The sequence below is a fragment of the Schistocerca cancellata genome, chromosome 7, assembly GCF_023864275.1.
Source record: "Schistocerca cancellata isolate TAMUIC-IGC-003103 chromosome 7, iqSchCanc2.1, whole genome shotgun sequence".
Lineage (NCBI taxonomy): Eukaryota > Metazoa > Arthropoda > Insecta > Orthoptera > Acrididae > Schistocerca > Schistocerca cancellata.
Window position 1 is genome coordinate 602831034 of NC_064632.1, and position 18258 is coordinate 602849291.

An 18258-nucleotide genomic window follows, 5' to 3' on the forward strand; every position below is an offset into this window, starting at 1 on the left:
TGTGTGTGTGTGTGTGTGTGTGTGTGTGTGTTCGAATGAATGAGGAAGGAATTCGTGGCGCATCACTAGTGCTTCTCACTCTTTCTCACAACAGAAAGCTAACTATCCTTGCTTGACCTCCGCACTGTAGCCCCATTTAAAATCAAAAAAGTTCAGATACGTGCACTATTCTCACTGTTCGTAAGTCACTTCACTGCTGCACTCCTTACTTCCATACTGGCAGAAACTGGGTGACTTGAGGCTGTTAATGCTTTGCATCTAGTCAATCTAACAATAACAATAATTGTGTACAGCACTATAGTACCCCTTATGTAGTTACTGCTGTGTCGTGCTGTCAATTAATTTATTTATATATCTCGAAGCGAATAATGAAGCAATTTCTGGACTACTGCAGTACTATCTTCAACTTGGAGAAGACATTCTCTTGAGATATTTACCATTTCTTACGTATGTGTCTCTCTTTTATCACCACCGACATAGGGGACAGTGCGCAACACATGTGTAGTGGATGGACTATGTGAGGAACCTGTACCCTCCACAGCATTAATTGACAAAAGGTAATTATTGCTACTTTATATAATCTATATTAAAGTACCAGGTGCATTCAAGTTCTAAGGCCTCCAATTTTTTTTCTTCGGACTGGAAAGAGATAGAAACATGCGCATTGTTTTAAAATGAGGCCGCATTCATTGTCAATACGTCCCAGAGATGGCACCACCGTATGGCAGATGGAATTTTACCGCCAGCGGCGAGAATGAGAACTGTTTTAAATACTTAAAATGGCGACGTTTTCCTTACTTGAACAGCGTGCAATCATTCGTTTTCTGAATTTGCGTGGTGTGAAACCAATTGAAATTCATCGACAGTTGAAGGAGACATGTGGTGATGGAGTCATGGATGTGTCGAAAGTGCGTTCGTGGGTGCGACAGTTTAATGAAGGCAGAACATTGTGTGACAACAAACCGAAACAACCTCGGGCTCGCACAAGCCGGTCTGACGACATGATCCAGAAAGTGGAGAGAATTCTTTTGGGGGATCGCCGAATGACTGTTGAACAGATCGCCTCCAGAGTTGGCATTTCTGTGGGTTCTGTGCACACAATCCTGCATGACGACCCGAAAATGCGAAGGTGTCATCCAGGTGGGTGCCACGAATGCTGACGGACGACCACATGGCTGCCCGTGTGGCATGTTGCCAAGCAATGTTGATGCGCAACGACAGCATGAATGGAACTTTCTTTTCGTCGGTTGTGACAATGGATGAGACGTGGATGCCATTTTTCAAATGGTTCAAATGGCTCTGAGCACTATGGGACTTAACAGCTGTGGTCATCAGTCCCCTAGAACTTAGAACTACTTAAACCTAACTAACCTAAGGACATCACACACATCCATGCCCGAGGTAGGATTCGAAACTGCGACCGTAGCAGTCGCGCGGTTCCGGACTGCGCGCCTAGAACCGCGAGACCACCGCGGCCGGCTGCCATTTTTCAATCCAGAAAGAAAGCGCCAGTCAGCTCAATGGGAGCGCACAGATTCACCGCCACCAAAAAAATTTCGGGTAACCGCCACTGCTGAAAAAATGATGGTGTCCATGTTCTGGGACAGCGAGGGCGTAATCCTTACCCATTGCGTTCCAAAGGGCACTACGGTAACAGGTGCATCCTACGAAAATGTTTTGAAGAACAAATTCCTTCCTGCACTGCAACAAAAACGTCCGGGAAGGGCTGCGCGTGTGCTGTTTCACCAAGACAACGCACCCGCACATCGGGCTAACGTTACGCAACAGTTTCTTCGTGATAACAACTTTGAAGTGATTCCTCATGCTCCCTACTCACCTGACCTGGCTCCTAGTGAGTTGTGGCTTTTTCCAACAATGAAAGACACACTCCGTGGCCGCACATTCACCAGCCGTGCTGCTATTGCCTCAGCGATTTTTCAGTGGTCAAAACAGACTCCTAAAGAAGCCTTCGCCGCTGCCATGGAATCATGGCGTCAGCGTTGTGAAAAATGTGTACGTCTGCAGGGCGATTACGTCGAGAAGTAACGCCAGTTTCATCGATTTCGGGTGAGTAGTTAATTAGAAAAAAAATCGGAGGCCTTAGTACTTGAATGCACCTCGTATTACAAAATTGTGATGATAGTAGAAAATTGTTTAGTTTCTTAACCGAATCAGAATCGAATCGTTTGGTTTTTTACCCCTTCGTAAATTTCACTCTCCCCTAGGGGGTAATTACTCCCAGGTTGGGAACCGCTGTTCTATAGGGTATCCAGTAGCTTGCAAGGTCAGAGAAGGGTCGAAAAACTGTTGGGTGGTGTGGGAACGTGTCATGTCGGACGCTTCACACAGTAACTTGGATCACACGTGAGACTGACAGCCTGTGGCGTGGAACGAGTTCGGTAAAAATTGCACCGCAGTATAAAGCACTGGCAGAAGTCTCGCAGCGTAGGCTTCCCGAGCGTGCCCGCTTCCTGCTCTCTTGTAGGTGCCGCAGATGCCGCGGCATTTCCGACCGACCAGTGTTTCCCACCAGTGCCTTCCCCACTGTTGCGCCTTCCTCTGACGGTCGGTAAAGCCGTGACTAAAATTGTGATCGGAAATACCACGTTAACGTCACAGGTCTCAAAGTCGACGGTCAGGAAGTGTACGACAAGAAATACACAAACGTTCGAAATACAATCATTAGAAGAATCAATTATTTGTAATGATTTGGCCGACAGAGAAGATATTGCGACTCCAGATAGTTGCAGTAAATTACATTATAAGGAACTACCAACAAAATGTGGGACGGATGACAGGTGTCACTGTTAAGGTTAGCGAACGTAAACAGGTGGAGGGAGAGGGAGGTGTGGGGTGGGGGGACAACCGCAGTACGCCGGGCGAGGCGAGTCTGCCGTCTCTTGCACCGTCCCTACACTTACTTACAGTATTTGAAGGTCAGTCCCCGGACACCGGTTTCCTAACTTAATACGAGGTACTTGGAGGATATGCTTGAAAACATCGGCTTGGAAGAGTTGAACATCCGGGTACTGTTAGGTACAAAAAAATTTCGAGCTTTCGAAACACATCGCGTTGTCCTGTGGTAGACGCCATTTGGCTGGTTCAGTTTCCGCTAGACGCAATTTTCTTTAGTTTTATTTCCTATCATATACCCTACTCTCATCAGAATAACATTCATTATCTCTTGTCAGCAATCGTGTGAAATATATTTTCTTGTGATAAAATTTGGCCCAAAGAAAAACCAAAGATCAAATAGAAAACAAAATAGTATTTCATTCGTGTGAGTAGAAAATAAAAACGGTGCGGAGTGGCGGGCCGGTCAGAGCGCCATGTCACGGACTGCGAGCCCCCCCCCCCCCCCCCCCCCGGCGGACGTTCGAGCCCTCCCTCGGGCACGGGTGTGTGCGTTGCTCTGAGCAGAAGTCAGTTTAAGCAGTGTGTGAGTCTAGGGACCGATGACCTCAGCAGTGTGGTCCCTTAGGAATTCACACACAGGTGAACGTTTTTAGTAATTAAAAACTCAATTAGCCATTAAGAACAAACGCTCTTTTTATCGAAAAAATTACGAGCAGTTACAACTGGTGGTCATATTTGGTGTTTCTTCAGGACAAAGTACCCAGCGTCCGCTACACAGCACAGGTTGCTATCCCCGCGCTACTGTCATTTCTTAGAGACATCGATAACGTGGATTCTCAGCAGGGCAGTGGGCGTCCACGCACGGCTGCTGCTACGTAACGTCTTCTTCGCGACGGACAACTACCCTGCCCTGCGACAGCACCAGATCTCTCGCCAACTGAACACGTATGAGACGTCGCGCTGTAGGAAGTTACTCGTTTTGCAAAGCCTTGCCGGCCGTCGTGGCCGAGCGGTTCTAGCTGCTTCAGTCAGGAACCGCAAGACTACTACAGTCGCAGGTTCGAATCCTGCATCCGGCATGGATGTGTGTGATGTCCTTAGGTTTAAGTAGTTCTAAGTTGTAAGGGATTGATGACCTCAGATGTTAAGTCCCACAGTGGTCAGAGCCATTTGAACCCTCTTTTTTGCAAAGCCTTCAAGAACTATTGCCGAACTACAACAAAGAGTGCAAGATGCTTGGGACGGTGGACTGAAGGATTTCGTCCCCCTGCGAGAACAGAGGCCTGCGTTGCTGCCGGAGGGAGTATTCTGTGCGACTCTTTGGGAAACCTTCACTGTGACGCTTCTGTTTCATTTCGTCTGAATTTCTTATCATTCACTCCCACAGTGATGATCTACTTGTCAGATAACCTTATTTTTGCGACACTATATGCAGGGTGTCGCAGGAGAAATGCTCACTACTCAGGGATGTGACAGGAACGATCTTTCGCAGAAAAAGAAGATTAGAAAACATGGGCCCTAAAATGCATACCTTAACAGTTATGAGCACTTGTTGATCTCCGCTACTGTCAAACACATTACTTTTACTGAACAAGTGCTCATAGCATTAAAGGTATTCATTTGAGGGCATATGTTTACAAGACTTTTTTTTGTTTTGCTCCATATAACTTCCTTCCAAAATACAAAAAGCAAAGAGGCTCCAGTAGAAGACATCTGTTCCACAGTATGAAAGACGAAGAAGTGCTCATAGCTCTCAAAGTATACGTTTACTAACTTTTTTGCTTCGCACGACCTCCTCTGTCCCCCCTGGGGCAGCCTGTAGACCTCACGTTGAGCTGTACGCAGCAGTGACACCGGAGCAGCGTTGCTGCGGAAGCCGTTTCGCGCCGCGTTTCCTAGAAAGTGCCGCGGGCCGCAATACGGCTGAAATGCAGGGCTTCCGCACGACGCGACGCGAGCAGTTCACGCCCAAGTGCCGCTGTCGCAGGGGCGCGGGACGCTCGTGCTAAGAACGGACCAGCATACGTCGTCCTCATCAGGCGAAGATATCGACGCACTGGATCTTTTGTAGCTCGCAAATGTTGGGCAGCGGAGAAGATGTTACGTACATCCGCTTCGGTTGAAAAAAAGGAAAGAAATATACACATTCGTTGTAACGAAAGAACTGAACGTGTATCCGAACTTTACCAGCATTCTTACAGGTCTCGAAAGTGTTTCTTTATTGGATTGGATAAAGTGAAGGTCAGACAGAGAAGAGCAATGAAACTCGAATGTTTGGACCATAATATCTATTTCTCATATGATTTTCACTTGAAAGTAAGCCAAAAATTACCGATTTTGTGAGAGATGTTCAATATATTTGCACAGCTTTCCAAAATCTGCTCATCCGTACATTTATGACCCTGTAGACCTGAAATTACTCGTTGTAGGGCAGTTTGCTACACTCCATACAAATACTTTCAGAAACGACTTCCTGACGCTTAAATCTATACTCGATGTTAACAAATTTTTCTTCTTCAGAAAACACTTTCCTTGCCACTGGCAGTCTACATTTTCTATCCTCTCTACTTCGACCATCATCAATTATTTTGCTCCCCAAATATCAAAACTCATTTACTACTTTAAGTGTCTCATTTCCTAATCTAATTCCCTCAGCATCACCAGACTTAATCGACTACATTCCACGATTCTCGTTTCGCTTTTGCTGATGTTCATCTTATATCCTCCTTTCAAGACACTATCCATTCCGTTCAACTGCTCTTCCAAGTCCTTTGCTGCCTCTGACAGAATTACAATGTCATCGGCGAACCTCAGAGTTTTTATTTCTTCTCCATGGATTTTAATACCTACTCAGAACTTTTCTTTTGTTTCCTTTACTGCTTGCTCAATAAACAGATTGAATAACATCGGGGAGAGGCTACAACCCTGTCTCACTGCCTTCCCAACCACTGCTTCCCTTTCGTTGACAAGAAGAAGGGACCGGTTGGTAGGACATGTTCTGAGGCATCAGGGGATCACAAATTTAGCACTGGAGGGCAGCGTGGAGGGTAAAAATCGCAGAGGGAGACCAAGAGATGAATACACTAAGCAGATTCAGAAGGATGTAGCTTGCAGTAGGTACTGGGAGATGAAGAAGCTTGCACAGGATAGAGTAGCATGGAGAGCTGCATCAAACCAGTCTCAGGACTGAAGACCGCAACAACAACAGGGCAGTTTGCTACCGTGTCATAGAATGTGGTCATGGTAAGTTCCTAAGGCGCCGAACTGCTAAGGTCATTGCATTGGTCCCTAGGCTTACACACTACTTAATCTAACTTACGCTAAGGACAGCACACACAACCGTGCCCGATGGAGGACTCGAAGCCCCAACGGGGGAAGCCTCGCGAACCGTGGCAAGGCGCGTGAGACCGCGCGGCTAACGTGCGCGGCGCGCGATAGACGTTTTGCCCTTACAGAGAGGAACAAAATATCTTTTCACGCAGAAAACGAGATTCGACTCGTTTACCGATACTAACGACAACGAACCATCCTGTGCAAGATGGTGTCAGAGGATTTCAGGGATCTAGACCGAGAGCTGCACAGAGGCTCTTCCTAAATAATAGAGTAAGTCTGGCAATACGTTCCATCTGACAACCCTACTACAGTACAGAGAAGGAAAAGCCATAGCAACCAGCAGCCGTGGATTTGTCAAATCGTTGCAAAGAAGCTGTGAGGTACTCGAAAAAGAAGTCTGCCGCTAGATTACGTTACAGTTTTCCCTATATTGCGCGATAAAATTCTGCCAACAAAAAGTCCGAAGAAGAAATCCTTACTTGACGCGTGACATTTCATCCCATCGGAAACACAGGATTTCAATGAGCAAGTACCAATGAACTGTGGACTTGCAACTTTGTGTAGCAAAACGCATTCACTGAGGGAAGACAATGTAATGCTGACGGTACAAGTTTGGTGTAATCGCAACAGGAGTAGTGTTAAATTTTTCCATTTCCTCTGCTCCTGCTTGTACAGATTTGTACTGTACTAAACATTATGTAATTTGACCTGTATTTTCTCAAAATAAGGTTTGTATTTCTGCAGTAAGCAACACTGGAGAACAGAGCGTTTCAGCAGCATGACGTTGTAACTGCACAGATTCAACGTTCTTCGTCCAGGAAAATAAAAAAAGAAAGTGATAGAGAGAGAGACGGAAAGAAGAGACCCCACCCCCTCCTTCCCACTAGCATGTGAAACTTAGAGCTTGTAACAAAAATGTATGGCACAAATTGCAGAACCCATTCCTCAGATGTAGACGAAGAAATTATGTTATATGAACATCGGTCTGTAAACGCTTTCTTTCCGTTTTACAATTCATTAATCGTGCGAAACACACAAGAAGAGATAGCACCAGCATAGCACATGCAACTCTTTGTCACAGGACATGTTCAACATGCTCCCCATTGGCAATCATAAACCGTCGTAGCGAATCTCGGAGACGCTGATGTATCCCTGAAGTATTGGGTATGGTTTCACAGCATTCCGTAACACGGGCGACGAGACTCTGAACATCTTGTACTGGAGTTCCATGTACAATAGCTTTCAAATACCCCCACAAATAAAAATCCAGTTGATTTAGGTCCGGAGAGCGTGGAGCCCAGGCAATTGGTCCATCTCGACCTATCGATCCGTCACCGCATCTGTCACCCACAAGCCGACGGACAGTAACACGAAAATAAGGATGCGCTCCATCACGAGTATCAGGCATAAATGCCCCGTGTTCCCTAAGACGACGATCAAGAGCTTCAAACGTTTTTTCGTCCTGGACATCTCTCCCGGTACAAACGATGGGCGCGAGCGCCATTGCCGTCAGCTAATCCATACTTCAGATGGGTATCTGTCATCTTAACGCCGGCCGGAGTGGCCGTGCGGTTCTAGGCCCTACACTCTGGAGCCGAACTACCGCTACGGTCGCAGGTTCGAATCCTGCCTCGGGCATGGATGTGTGTGATGTTCTTAGGTTAGTTAGGTTTAAGTAGTTTTAAGATCTAGGGGACTGATGATCACAGATGTTAAGTCTCATAGTGCTCAGAGCCATTTGAACCATTTTTGAACACCTGATGTTGCCTGTAAACAAGCAACGACGTTCGTCGCATGGCAAAAAAAAAAAGAAAACACTGACGGCACTCAACGCATCCTGACCTCACCAGGAGTGCATTTTTCCCACGATTCTAACATTCTGTTCTTGTATGTTTCCCGTGATTAATGAGTTGGAGAAAATAAGTTGTAACATGGAAACAAAGCGTTTCCAGGCCCATGTTCATGTAACGTAATTTCTTCATCTACATGCGAGGAACGTTTCCTGCAATCTGTGCAGTAGATTTTTTTTACACCTTGTAGAGTTTTTACTCACAGGGAATTCTCGTACACCATCGATATGACAAGTTTTTTCTGTCACCTACAAAATATGGTTCTTGAGGCACCACACGTCTGGAACTTGACCATATACACTACTGGCCGTTAAAATCGCTACACCACGAAGATGACGTGCTACAGACGTGAAATTTAACCGACAGGAAGAAGATGCTGTGTCATGCAAATGATTAGCTTTTCAGAGCATTCACACAAGGTTGGCGCCGGTGGCGACACCTCCAACGTGCTCACATGAGGAAAGTTTCCAACCGATTTCTCAAAAACAAACAGCAGTTGACCGGCGTCGCCTGGTGAAACGTTGTTGTGATGCCTCGTGTAAGGAGGAGAAATGCGTACCATCACGTTTTCGACTTTGATAAAGGTCGGATTGTAGCCTATCGGGATTGCGGTTTATCGTATCGCGACATTGCTGCTCGCGTTGGTCGAGAACCAATGACTGTTAGTAGAATATGAAATCGGTGTGTTCGAGAGGGTAATACGGAACGCCGTGCTGGATCCCAACCCCCTCTTATCACTAGCAGGCAAGATGACAGCCATCTTATCGGCATGGCTGTAACGGATCGTGCAGCCACGTCTCGTTCCCTGAGGCAACATATGAGGAAGTTTTTAAAACAACCATCTGCACCAAGAGTTCGACGACGTTTGCAGCAGAATGGACTATCAGCTCGGAGACCGTGGCTGCGGTTACCCTTGACGCTGCATCAGAGAGAGGAGCGCCTGCGATGGTGTACTCAACGACGAACCTGGGTGCACGAATGGCAAAACGTTATTTTTTCGGATGCACCAGGTTCTGTTTACAGCATCATGATGGTCGCATCTGTGTTTGGAGACATCGTGGTGAACGCACATTAGAAGCGTGTATTCGTCATCGCCATGCCAGCGAAGCTCTACATTTCAGCAGGATAATGCACGACCGCATGTTGCAGGTCCTGTACGGGCCTTTCTGGATACAGAAAATGTTCGACTGCTGCCCTGGCCCGCACTTTCTCCAGATCTCTCACCAATTGAAAACGTCTTGTCAATGGTGCCCGAGCAACTGGCTCGTCACAATACGCCAGTCACTACTCGTGATGAACTGTGGTATAGTGTTGAAGCTGCATGGGCAGCTGTACCTGTACACGCCAGTCAAGCTCTGTTTGACGCAATGCCCAGGCGTATGAAGGCCGTTATTACGGCCAGAGGTGGTTGTTCTGGGTTCTGATTTCTCAGGATCTATGCACCCAAATTGCGTAAGAATGTTATCACATGTCAGTTCGTATAATATATTTGTCCAATGAATACCCTTTTATCATCTGCATTTCTTCTTGGTGAAGGAATTTTAATGGCCAGTAGTGTACTTTATAGAAAAAATGTCCATTTCAGAATCTTTCGCACCCCCCCCCCCCTCTGAACCCCCCCCCTGCCAGATAATCGTCTGCGGACGCCCGTGGTGTAGTGAGAGGCATCGAGTCCATCTTCTCTTGTGTGTTACCAGCGAAAGGAACAGACACAGGGGAGTGAAAGCCTCGATCACACAGAAGGGGGGGGGGGGGGTGCACGGAGCACAGACACGCTTTCAACTTAGGGCTGCCGAAGTTTTTCCTGATTTGAACTGCGGCGACGAGAGCTGGCACGGAGCGCCACAGTATATACCGTCAGGAGGAGGGAGGGAGGGAGCAGCGAGCAGAGCGCAGAGGCGCAGGCAGCGGCGGCCGGGCGGGGCGCGGCGGGCGGCGTCGACGGCCGGATCGATGGGGCTGCCCGGGCGCCGCGCGGCAGGGCGTGGCAGAGCGCGGCGCGGCCCGGCCAGTCGATACGCGCGGCCGCCAGGCGGCAGCACGCGCGCCCCACACCGGCTACCGTGCGGGGCCGCGCACGGCCGGGATGCAAACGGAACTTTCTCTGCTAACCTGCAGGTGTCTGCCTGCATTTACAGCCGAATTAACTTTGTTACCGTGGACATACGCGCACCGAAGCCGGGATTCGAACCCGCGTCGCCTCCCCACTGGCAGATATGCTAACCACTACACCCCAGGTCACAGTGGCTTTGCACGACTGCACTTACCTAGCATGCCTTCCTCCTCTATCCATTCCCATTCACGCCACTCGGTATTCCCGTACACTCAGAGGCATGAATGGGGATTTGGATTCAGGAGGTGCTAAGGTAGTCACTGCAGTTGGGCAAAGCCACTCTGCCAGGTTGGCGTAGTGGTTAGCGCATATGCCCACTGGGCAGCAGACCCGCGTTCGAATCCCGGCAGCCGGACGGACTAACCGTGCGGTTCTAGGCGCTTCAGTCAGGAGCCGCGCGACCGTTACGGTCGCAGGTTCGAATCCTGCCTCGGGCACGGATGTGTGTGATGTCCTTAGGTTAGTTACGTTTAAGTAGTTGTAAGTTCTAGGGGGCTGATGACCTCAGATGTTAAGTCCCATAGTGCTCAGAGCCATTTGAACCATTTTTTTTGAATCCCGGCCTCGGTAAAAATTTTCATTCATCGCTTCAGTCTATGTATGTCAGACCTGAAAAGTCTCTGGAGCCATACAGTTTTATTTAATGTTCTTATTTATATGTCCACCGTACGTTGGCAGCTGTGTTCGTCAGGTGTCGGTCGCATATTTCGCTGCTCGCTATTGGGACTCGGGCCAACTCATGCATCGGTTCTCGCCTTGTTAGGGCACCGTGAGGTAATAAGTAAATATCGCGCCCACAGATGAAACGGTGTGCGACGTGTACAGATATTACTAATACCCTCGTTAGTCATACTATGCTGGCCTTGCAAAACAACTGAATTCTCGCAACTACGTACTTGCTTTCTAAAAATTACATTCACACACGTAACGAATTATTTAACAAACATTAGGCACAGAGTAGTGTGTATAATATCAATTGCAAATACTGTGGCCGATAGGTCTCGCAATAAGAGGGAAGATGGAGGATAGGAAAGACAGTTTCAAGCTTTATACAGCATGTTTCAACAGAAAATCACCCATACGACATACATAGTGCCGTTCTACGTACTGATGGGAAAATCAGAAAGGTGACACTGTTGCAAATACTTGAAATTAATAAATTTGGTACAGTATACAAGGTTACTTTTATATGTCCAAAGGCAGTTTGCTTTTTGCCCTCCGTTACCTACAGTTCCAGTGTCGTGTAGCTGAAAGAACGAGATTGTAACATAAAAATACAACTCATCACTCGTTTGTAATTGTAACGATTTCCTTTCCAACTTGAAAGGAAATGCAACGCTTTCCTTTTAAGAACTCTGTATCAATTATTTGCCTGTGGATGTTATATTCCATTCTTATCCAATGATGGCGTAAGGTGTGAAAACCAGATTCCCAGTAAATATATATTAGCAGCAGAACACAGACAATGATTTTTTACAATTGTTGTTGTCGCGTTTTGTCAATCAACGACACAGAATGCCCCAGCTTCATTTTATCCTCCTTACAAGTAAACTCGCGGACGATGCTCGCTGTTTTCAGACGCATTCTGCTCCATCCTCTTCTGTTCCCACAAGCAGGCTGGGGTGACGGGACGGGAAGCACGCTGGAACCTTATTATTCGTGGCTACATTGTTGCACGTGGTTCACATTTCTTTCAAGCACGCTCTGTTTGCTCCGTGTGGAAATTAGGTTACGTTTCATGTGGTATTACTGAACACCAAAGCAAAACCATTGCTTCACTGTGCCACAAGCGGCTTACGCAGTTTGACAACACAGGCGATACATGTTCACTAAATTAGCTAAACTGCACGCCCAGCACAAATATCGGCCACCTTCAGTGGAAACGCGCAACGTACGCCTTCCGCATGCGCATCGCTGCCACACTTGTGTCGAACATGCAGCGTACTTGTTGGCCGTGTTTGCCAAATGTGTTATCGTTACTACGTCTTTTTTTATCACTGTACTGCTCTTTTCACCAGCCGCTAAAAAAAATATACCGCTCCATTAATGGAAGAAACGTCAGCCCCCGGTAGGTGAGTGATAGCCGGCACGGTAGCTCAGCGTGTTCGGTCAGAGAGCTGGTTGGCCCCTGTAATAAAAAACTGACTGGAAGGATCAACAAAACGAACTTGAACGGATGTCATGTGACGTCCGCAACGATCAACAACGACCAAAAAGAAGTGGTCAGCGCAACAGAATGTCAATCCTAAGGGCCCGGGTTCGATTCCAGGTTGGGTCGTAGATTTTCTCCGCTCCTCAGGGACTGGGTGTTGTGTTGTCCTAATCGTCATCACTTCATCCCCATCGCCGACGTGGCGTCGAATCGAAAGACGGTGTACTCGACGGGAGGCCCTAGTCACACGACATATAAATTTTTAATGAAAGAAACGTAGTTTCTTGGGCCTCTATCTAGACCCGATATTGAAACATTAGGGATGCCATCATCTCAACGCTGTACAGTGTAAGTGGCAAGATGCAGTAGCCCTGGCTTCCACGAAATTTATATTATGTACGTCTGCGTTCTTTGCAATAAAGGCAGTAACAAAATACGGAATATTGCAGTCGTAAACAAATAAATGTTTGTAGCAATATGTGAAAATGCGTTGCTAAAACTGAATTCTCTCATCAAATGGAATAAAATTTATAAATGTGTGATAGATATTTCAGATGACGTACGGGTTGCCAAGCCAAGGCTGTGTACTAAGAAATCACTTGGTGTGAATCAAGTCTCATGCTGCAACCAGTCATTACCAAAGGCGTAAAACAAAGCGACGGATGGAGCTAGAGCACGGCTGATATTCGAAACATCCCCACAGAACGATCTACAGACTCCTCATCTTTTAAATAGCAGTTCTCAATCATATTATTATGACGTGCAAAAAGTTTGAGAATGAACAGTAGGAATTATACACGTCTTATGGCAGAAGAAGTCACATTGTCTGCTTCAACTTGTTTGTTATATGGCTGTTTATTTCCCTAAGGGAAACTACAATTGTGCCGATACTATTCCATTACATCAAATTATGTAATATGAATTGGTCTTGGGCGTTGTGCTAAAAAATGGCACTGAGCACTATGGGACTTAACTGCTGTGGTCATCAATCTCCTAGAACTTAGAACTACTTAAACGTAACTGACGTAAGGACATTACACACATCCATGCCCGAGGCCGGATTCGAAGCGGTCGCGCGGTTCCAGACTGTAGCGCCTAGAACCGCTCGGCCACTGCAGCCGGCCGGCGATGTGCTTGTGGCAATGTTTTTAACAGATCATTGCACCCTCAACCTCAACCTCATATTCTACTGATACTAGCGTGGGCTCTTGTCGCTCATATTTCATATTTGCTGTTTCAAAAAGCTGGTTGCACGTATGTGAGCTGGCCTTTGACGAGAACAAAATTGTTCGAAAACCCGCGCCGACGGGGCTGTCTCCGCGTCAACAACACGCCACCTCTACCGTGCTGCTCGTCCACCTCTCGTGGCCACCTATTCTCAGACTCAAACTGTTCGAAGACTTAAGTTCACCCCTCCGTAGCTGTAGCAGGTAGGGCACTGCAAGAAAGGACAGGCTCACCAACAATGCGACGGCCGTGTTCTGGCAGGGAACGAGAGCGTGTGAACTCTGTGCGTATGTGAGCGGGGTGAGGGGAGAGGGGTAACGAAGGAGAAAGGGAAAGCAACTCGCAGCGGCCGTACTCATCTCTGAGTGGTTTCTCGATATCGGTGTGTTGCCGAGCAGCAAGACGCTCTGCCACGCTTTCTTCGTTTGCGGGACAATGAAAAATTATCACCCCTCTTGTCAGTTTTACAGTGTCTCAGATAATGCGTCATCTCGAGCTGCATCTGTCAGTCGACGTTAGTGTCATCACAAAAGACGTCACAAAAAGAAGCCATCGTGGCTTTGGTGCGGCGTCATTTTCTGGAGGTGCGATATAGCTTCTACGTTTACATGGAAATAGAAAACGGGTACGATTGCTGCGCTTTACCGTTGCATAGGCGCAAACTCTCACTGGCCGTTTTCTATTTAAGGGTCTCAAAATGTCATCACGAAACCAAAAAGCAAACACTGTACAGGGTTCTCCGAGCTCGGCGCGCCACAACTGCGGAGCAGCTGTTGGACTGCAGTTTCAGTAACGCTGCTGCATTGCTTGATATCTGTCGTCAGTTTACATCCGACCTATCAACAGCAGAAGAGAATGACTTTATATCTCAGACTGACCCTCAATGACATTTCCGACACTTGACAGGATTTCGTGCGTTATACGATTAATTCTGCTGGGAAGTTGAAAACTGGTCACAAAACTACCCAAGTACAGTCAATGAATAGCCGAATCGCAGCACGGCCCGTTAAAAAGTTCCCGACATCTTTCTTGTTACTGTGTAGCTGTCAGCGTTGAATGGCGAGCGTGGGGAAGTGCTGTGACCTGGTACGGCATGTAAGAGTCTGGGAGCCACACCCGTCAACAGTAATGGCTGCCCTGCTGCTGAACCGGCTGAACGTCGGCGACAGGCGGCGCGGCGGGCCCGCTGTCACAGGGGCGGCGTTTGGCGGGGTGGCTGCACGTGAGGCTGTGCCTACAGAGGTGGACAGACGGGGGTTCTCGTCAACAGCACACGGCGTATTTTCACCAACTCGGCAGTCGGTTGTATAGCAACACGTCGACAGCCCTTTTTCAGAAGCTGTAGATTCAATTATTTTTAAAGATTTAAGCAGGCCCTCTCTAGGTACAATGAAAAATTAACAGGTACTCGCGGAAACGGGGTGGGGGTTGGGGTTCGGTAAGCAACGTTTCAGTTCTTATCGAAACTTCTACCAGACTACTCAAGGTTTTCATTTATTGGACAAACAAAGAACCAAGAACCGTGATCAACAGAAGTGACTAAAATATGCTCCACGCTTAACGGGACTTGATATCCAAGTCGGAACGTCGACCAGAAGTTTTGTGGACTACATTTAGCTCCAGCCCTACCATATTCAAATAAATAAATATCGTCCAGCAGAGGAAAGGTCAACGGTCTTGTCGCAGTGGTGACACCGGTTCCCGTCAGATCACCGAAGTTAAGCGCTGTCGAGTTCGGCTGGCACTCGGATGGGAGACCGTCGGGTCTCCCGGGCGCTGTCGGCAAGCGGGGCACACTCAACCCTTGAGAGGCAAACTGAGGAGCTACTTGATCGGGAAGTAGCGGCTACTGTCACGAAAACTGACATACGGCTGGGAGAGCCATGTGCTGACCACACGTCCCTCCATATCGGCATGCAGTGACGCCTGTCGGTAGAGGACGATATGGCGGTCGGTCGCTACCTTTTCGGCCTTCCGAGGCCTGTTAGAACGGAATTTTAACACACGGCTTCGTAAATAGCGACAGATGTTTCCCTGGTGGCGCAGTCATCACGAGACACAGTACTTAATACCGTTCTCACATTTCACAGCGCACTTGCACGGGTGTACCTAAAAGTGGGTGACGCTGACTCTATACGGCAACGAGATAGTTGAACGAATGTTGATGCAGAGGCCAAGATATTCCAAAGACCAAGTAGCTCTCTAGGTATCTACGGTGGCCTCCGTTCCGTGTCGAGGTTCAGCTCCGAGAACGCTACAAACCAAACAGACAATAGAAGAAGATTTTGCTGACCGGACTCTGTCGGCCAGTCTTCAGCTCGAGGGGGGAGGGGGGGGGGTGGCCGTTCTGGAAGGGCCCGGGGCCGCCTTCTGCGCCCCACCAGAGCCAGAGCTGCTGCAATCAATTAGCGGCACGGGCAGGGCAGGCCACGCCACGCCACGGCCGCTATTGACCAGCGGCACTCGGCGAGGCAGGCTGGACCGGGGCGGCGCGCCGTCGCCATGGCAACCACTCCGTCCACTTTCGCCCGGCCGGCATCTTGGGCGGCGGCATCGATCGCGCCGCGAAGCGCCGCCCTGGGGTCACCTCTGATTCACCGGCAGCGCCGTCGACGCCGGCAAAAACAGCCCTCGATTGCACCCCCACTTCCCTCCCCAGCTGCCGTACTACCCGCCGCACACTGCTCGTCACTAGCGAATACCGCCGAGACCTAATACCACAACCGAGCCCAAATGGGCTGCCAGCAGTACATCACAGCAGCGCGGCATTGCTCTCTAGGTAAACGGTAGACATTCCACGACAATCACCGAAACGCACTCGCCGGACACTTGGCTGCTTAGGCAGGGCGCAGAACATCTGAATCAGGACATCGAGGCGTGCACGTCAATCTGCGGATCCCGAAAATTGCTCCAATCTTCACTCGTGTCTCTTCTGGCACAGGATATATATACATATTGTGAAATTGCTTAATTTAAAACAAAGGCCCTCAGTAAAGCTTTTATTGAGTAATAATCTGAATACCACTGTGCTATTGACTATTTTGGTCCCACTGACGGTGATACGTCATTGCTTTCTCCCCTACCGCGACAAGTCAGCCTTCCCGAAAACATTCCTTACATATTATTTACGAGCACAACGAAAGAATTTCCGGATTTCTCTTTCAATTACCATACTTATGTTGCACAGAGAAAGTAACGCCACAATTATAATCCACATTCATGCCTGAAGAGGCTGTCTAACTCATGACTCCCTCTCCAGATTACCATCTAGTATGGCTTGCCTCGCATCTCGCTCAAAACACACACACAAACACACACACACACACACACACACAAACACACGAGCGTCCGCACGCACACAATTTCCAACATTTTCAGTCCCGTTAAGCACCAGAGAAAACCGTATAGTCTTAGGTATCGAATCCAGAACCCTTCAATTCATTATTCTCTATGCTAAGACTCTACTCCTTACTTAGTTCACTGTAATAAGATTGAGCTAAATCGAAACCCTCTTGAGGGAGGACTAAAAAGCACACCCGAGAACAGTGGCGATAAAACAGATGACCCGGACTGCCTCCGTACCCACCACTGCCATATGGAGGTTACCGCTCTGCTAAGGGAAGGAAAGAACGCTTCAGAGGAGTCTTAAGTCTTTTTTTTTGTTTTCCATCTGAACGTTCTCCACTCTACAGGTGCAACACGCTACTGCTAGCACAATGTCGCCAACAGTGACCATTGATTTATCTCCTGCACTGTACTAGCTAATTACAGAAAGTCGGTCAGGAATCGAACGAGGCTGCATTCCAGCACTACTCAGTTAATGAGAGTAAACGTGAATCTGTGTACTCACCGAGACTGCATCCCATGAGGAGCAGCGTGGCGAAGCGCCACAGCACCGGTAGATTCATGCTGCGGCTCTTACACGATCCTCATAAACTGCCTCAGCCGTTGTCAGAAGCGTCGCACTCCACAAACGAGAAAACCGAAGCACCGCGCAGAGGAGCTGCAAGAATGGAGGAGCAAGGCGTTATACCGTGTGCAGGCACTGCCGGCTGCCCTGGCTGCAGCTGCTCTGCTCTGCCCGCAGCAACCCACCTCTCCGTGCGGCGGCCGACGGGCGAATGAGGCTAGAGCTGGCCGCGGCCGCGCGCGGCGCCACTCGCGCCCCCAGCGCCGTGACGTCATGCCCGCACGCCTCCGCCATGTTGCGTGCCGAGAAGCACACTTGCTCTCATTCTTGCGTTCCGCACAAAATATTCACGCTCGACCTTATGGAGCGAATTTTCATAACAAATGGATACAACGTAGCGCACGGCAATTCTTTTTATTTTCTCATCCGTTCTACGGCAAAAGATTAAAACAAGAAGCGTTCGAGAAACTGGGGCCATATGCTATTGACGAGAGTAGTTTTATTAGGGTAACCAGATGTACTCTCCTCCTCTTCGTTCTTCAGTTTCCCTTTATTTACACACGCTGCACGCTTTCTGCAATTCCCATTGTCTGATTACGGAAAATGTTTTGGATTCAGAGTTGGCAGCACTAACGTCATTTGTTCCTGCCAGAACACACAGCCAGCTCAGCATTAGTGCCACTTATTAAGCTTATTCACGACCGATTCGATACTAACCTCCTACTGAATACTGAAACTTCGTTCGTATGAACACATTACTTTTCCTATATTTACAGGAAGTTATTTCGTACATTGCGCGACATTGCGCCATACTGAG

General features: G+C 48.1%; 1 protein-coding gene across 1 annotated transcript in view; it reads right to left on the reverse strand.

The window, feature by feature from the left end:
* Nucleotides 1–17641, reverse strand: part of LOC126091914 (Down syndrome cell adhesion molecule-like protein Dscam2) — an 895908-nt gene extending 878267 nt beyond the window's left edge. Inside the window, exons 1-2 of the mRNA XM_049907230.1 lie at nt 17627–17641; nt 17382–17534 (exon numbers count right to left, since the gene is read on the reverse strand). Coding sequence (XP_049763187.1) covers nt 17382–17439 — 58 coding nt within the window. The 5' untranslated portion in view covers nt 17440–17534; nt 17627–17641. The remainder of the gene's footprint in view (nt 1–17381; nt 17535–17626) is intronic.
* Between the last annotated feature and the right edge of the window lie 617 nt (nt 17642–18258).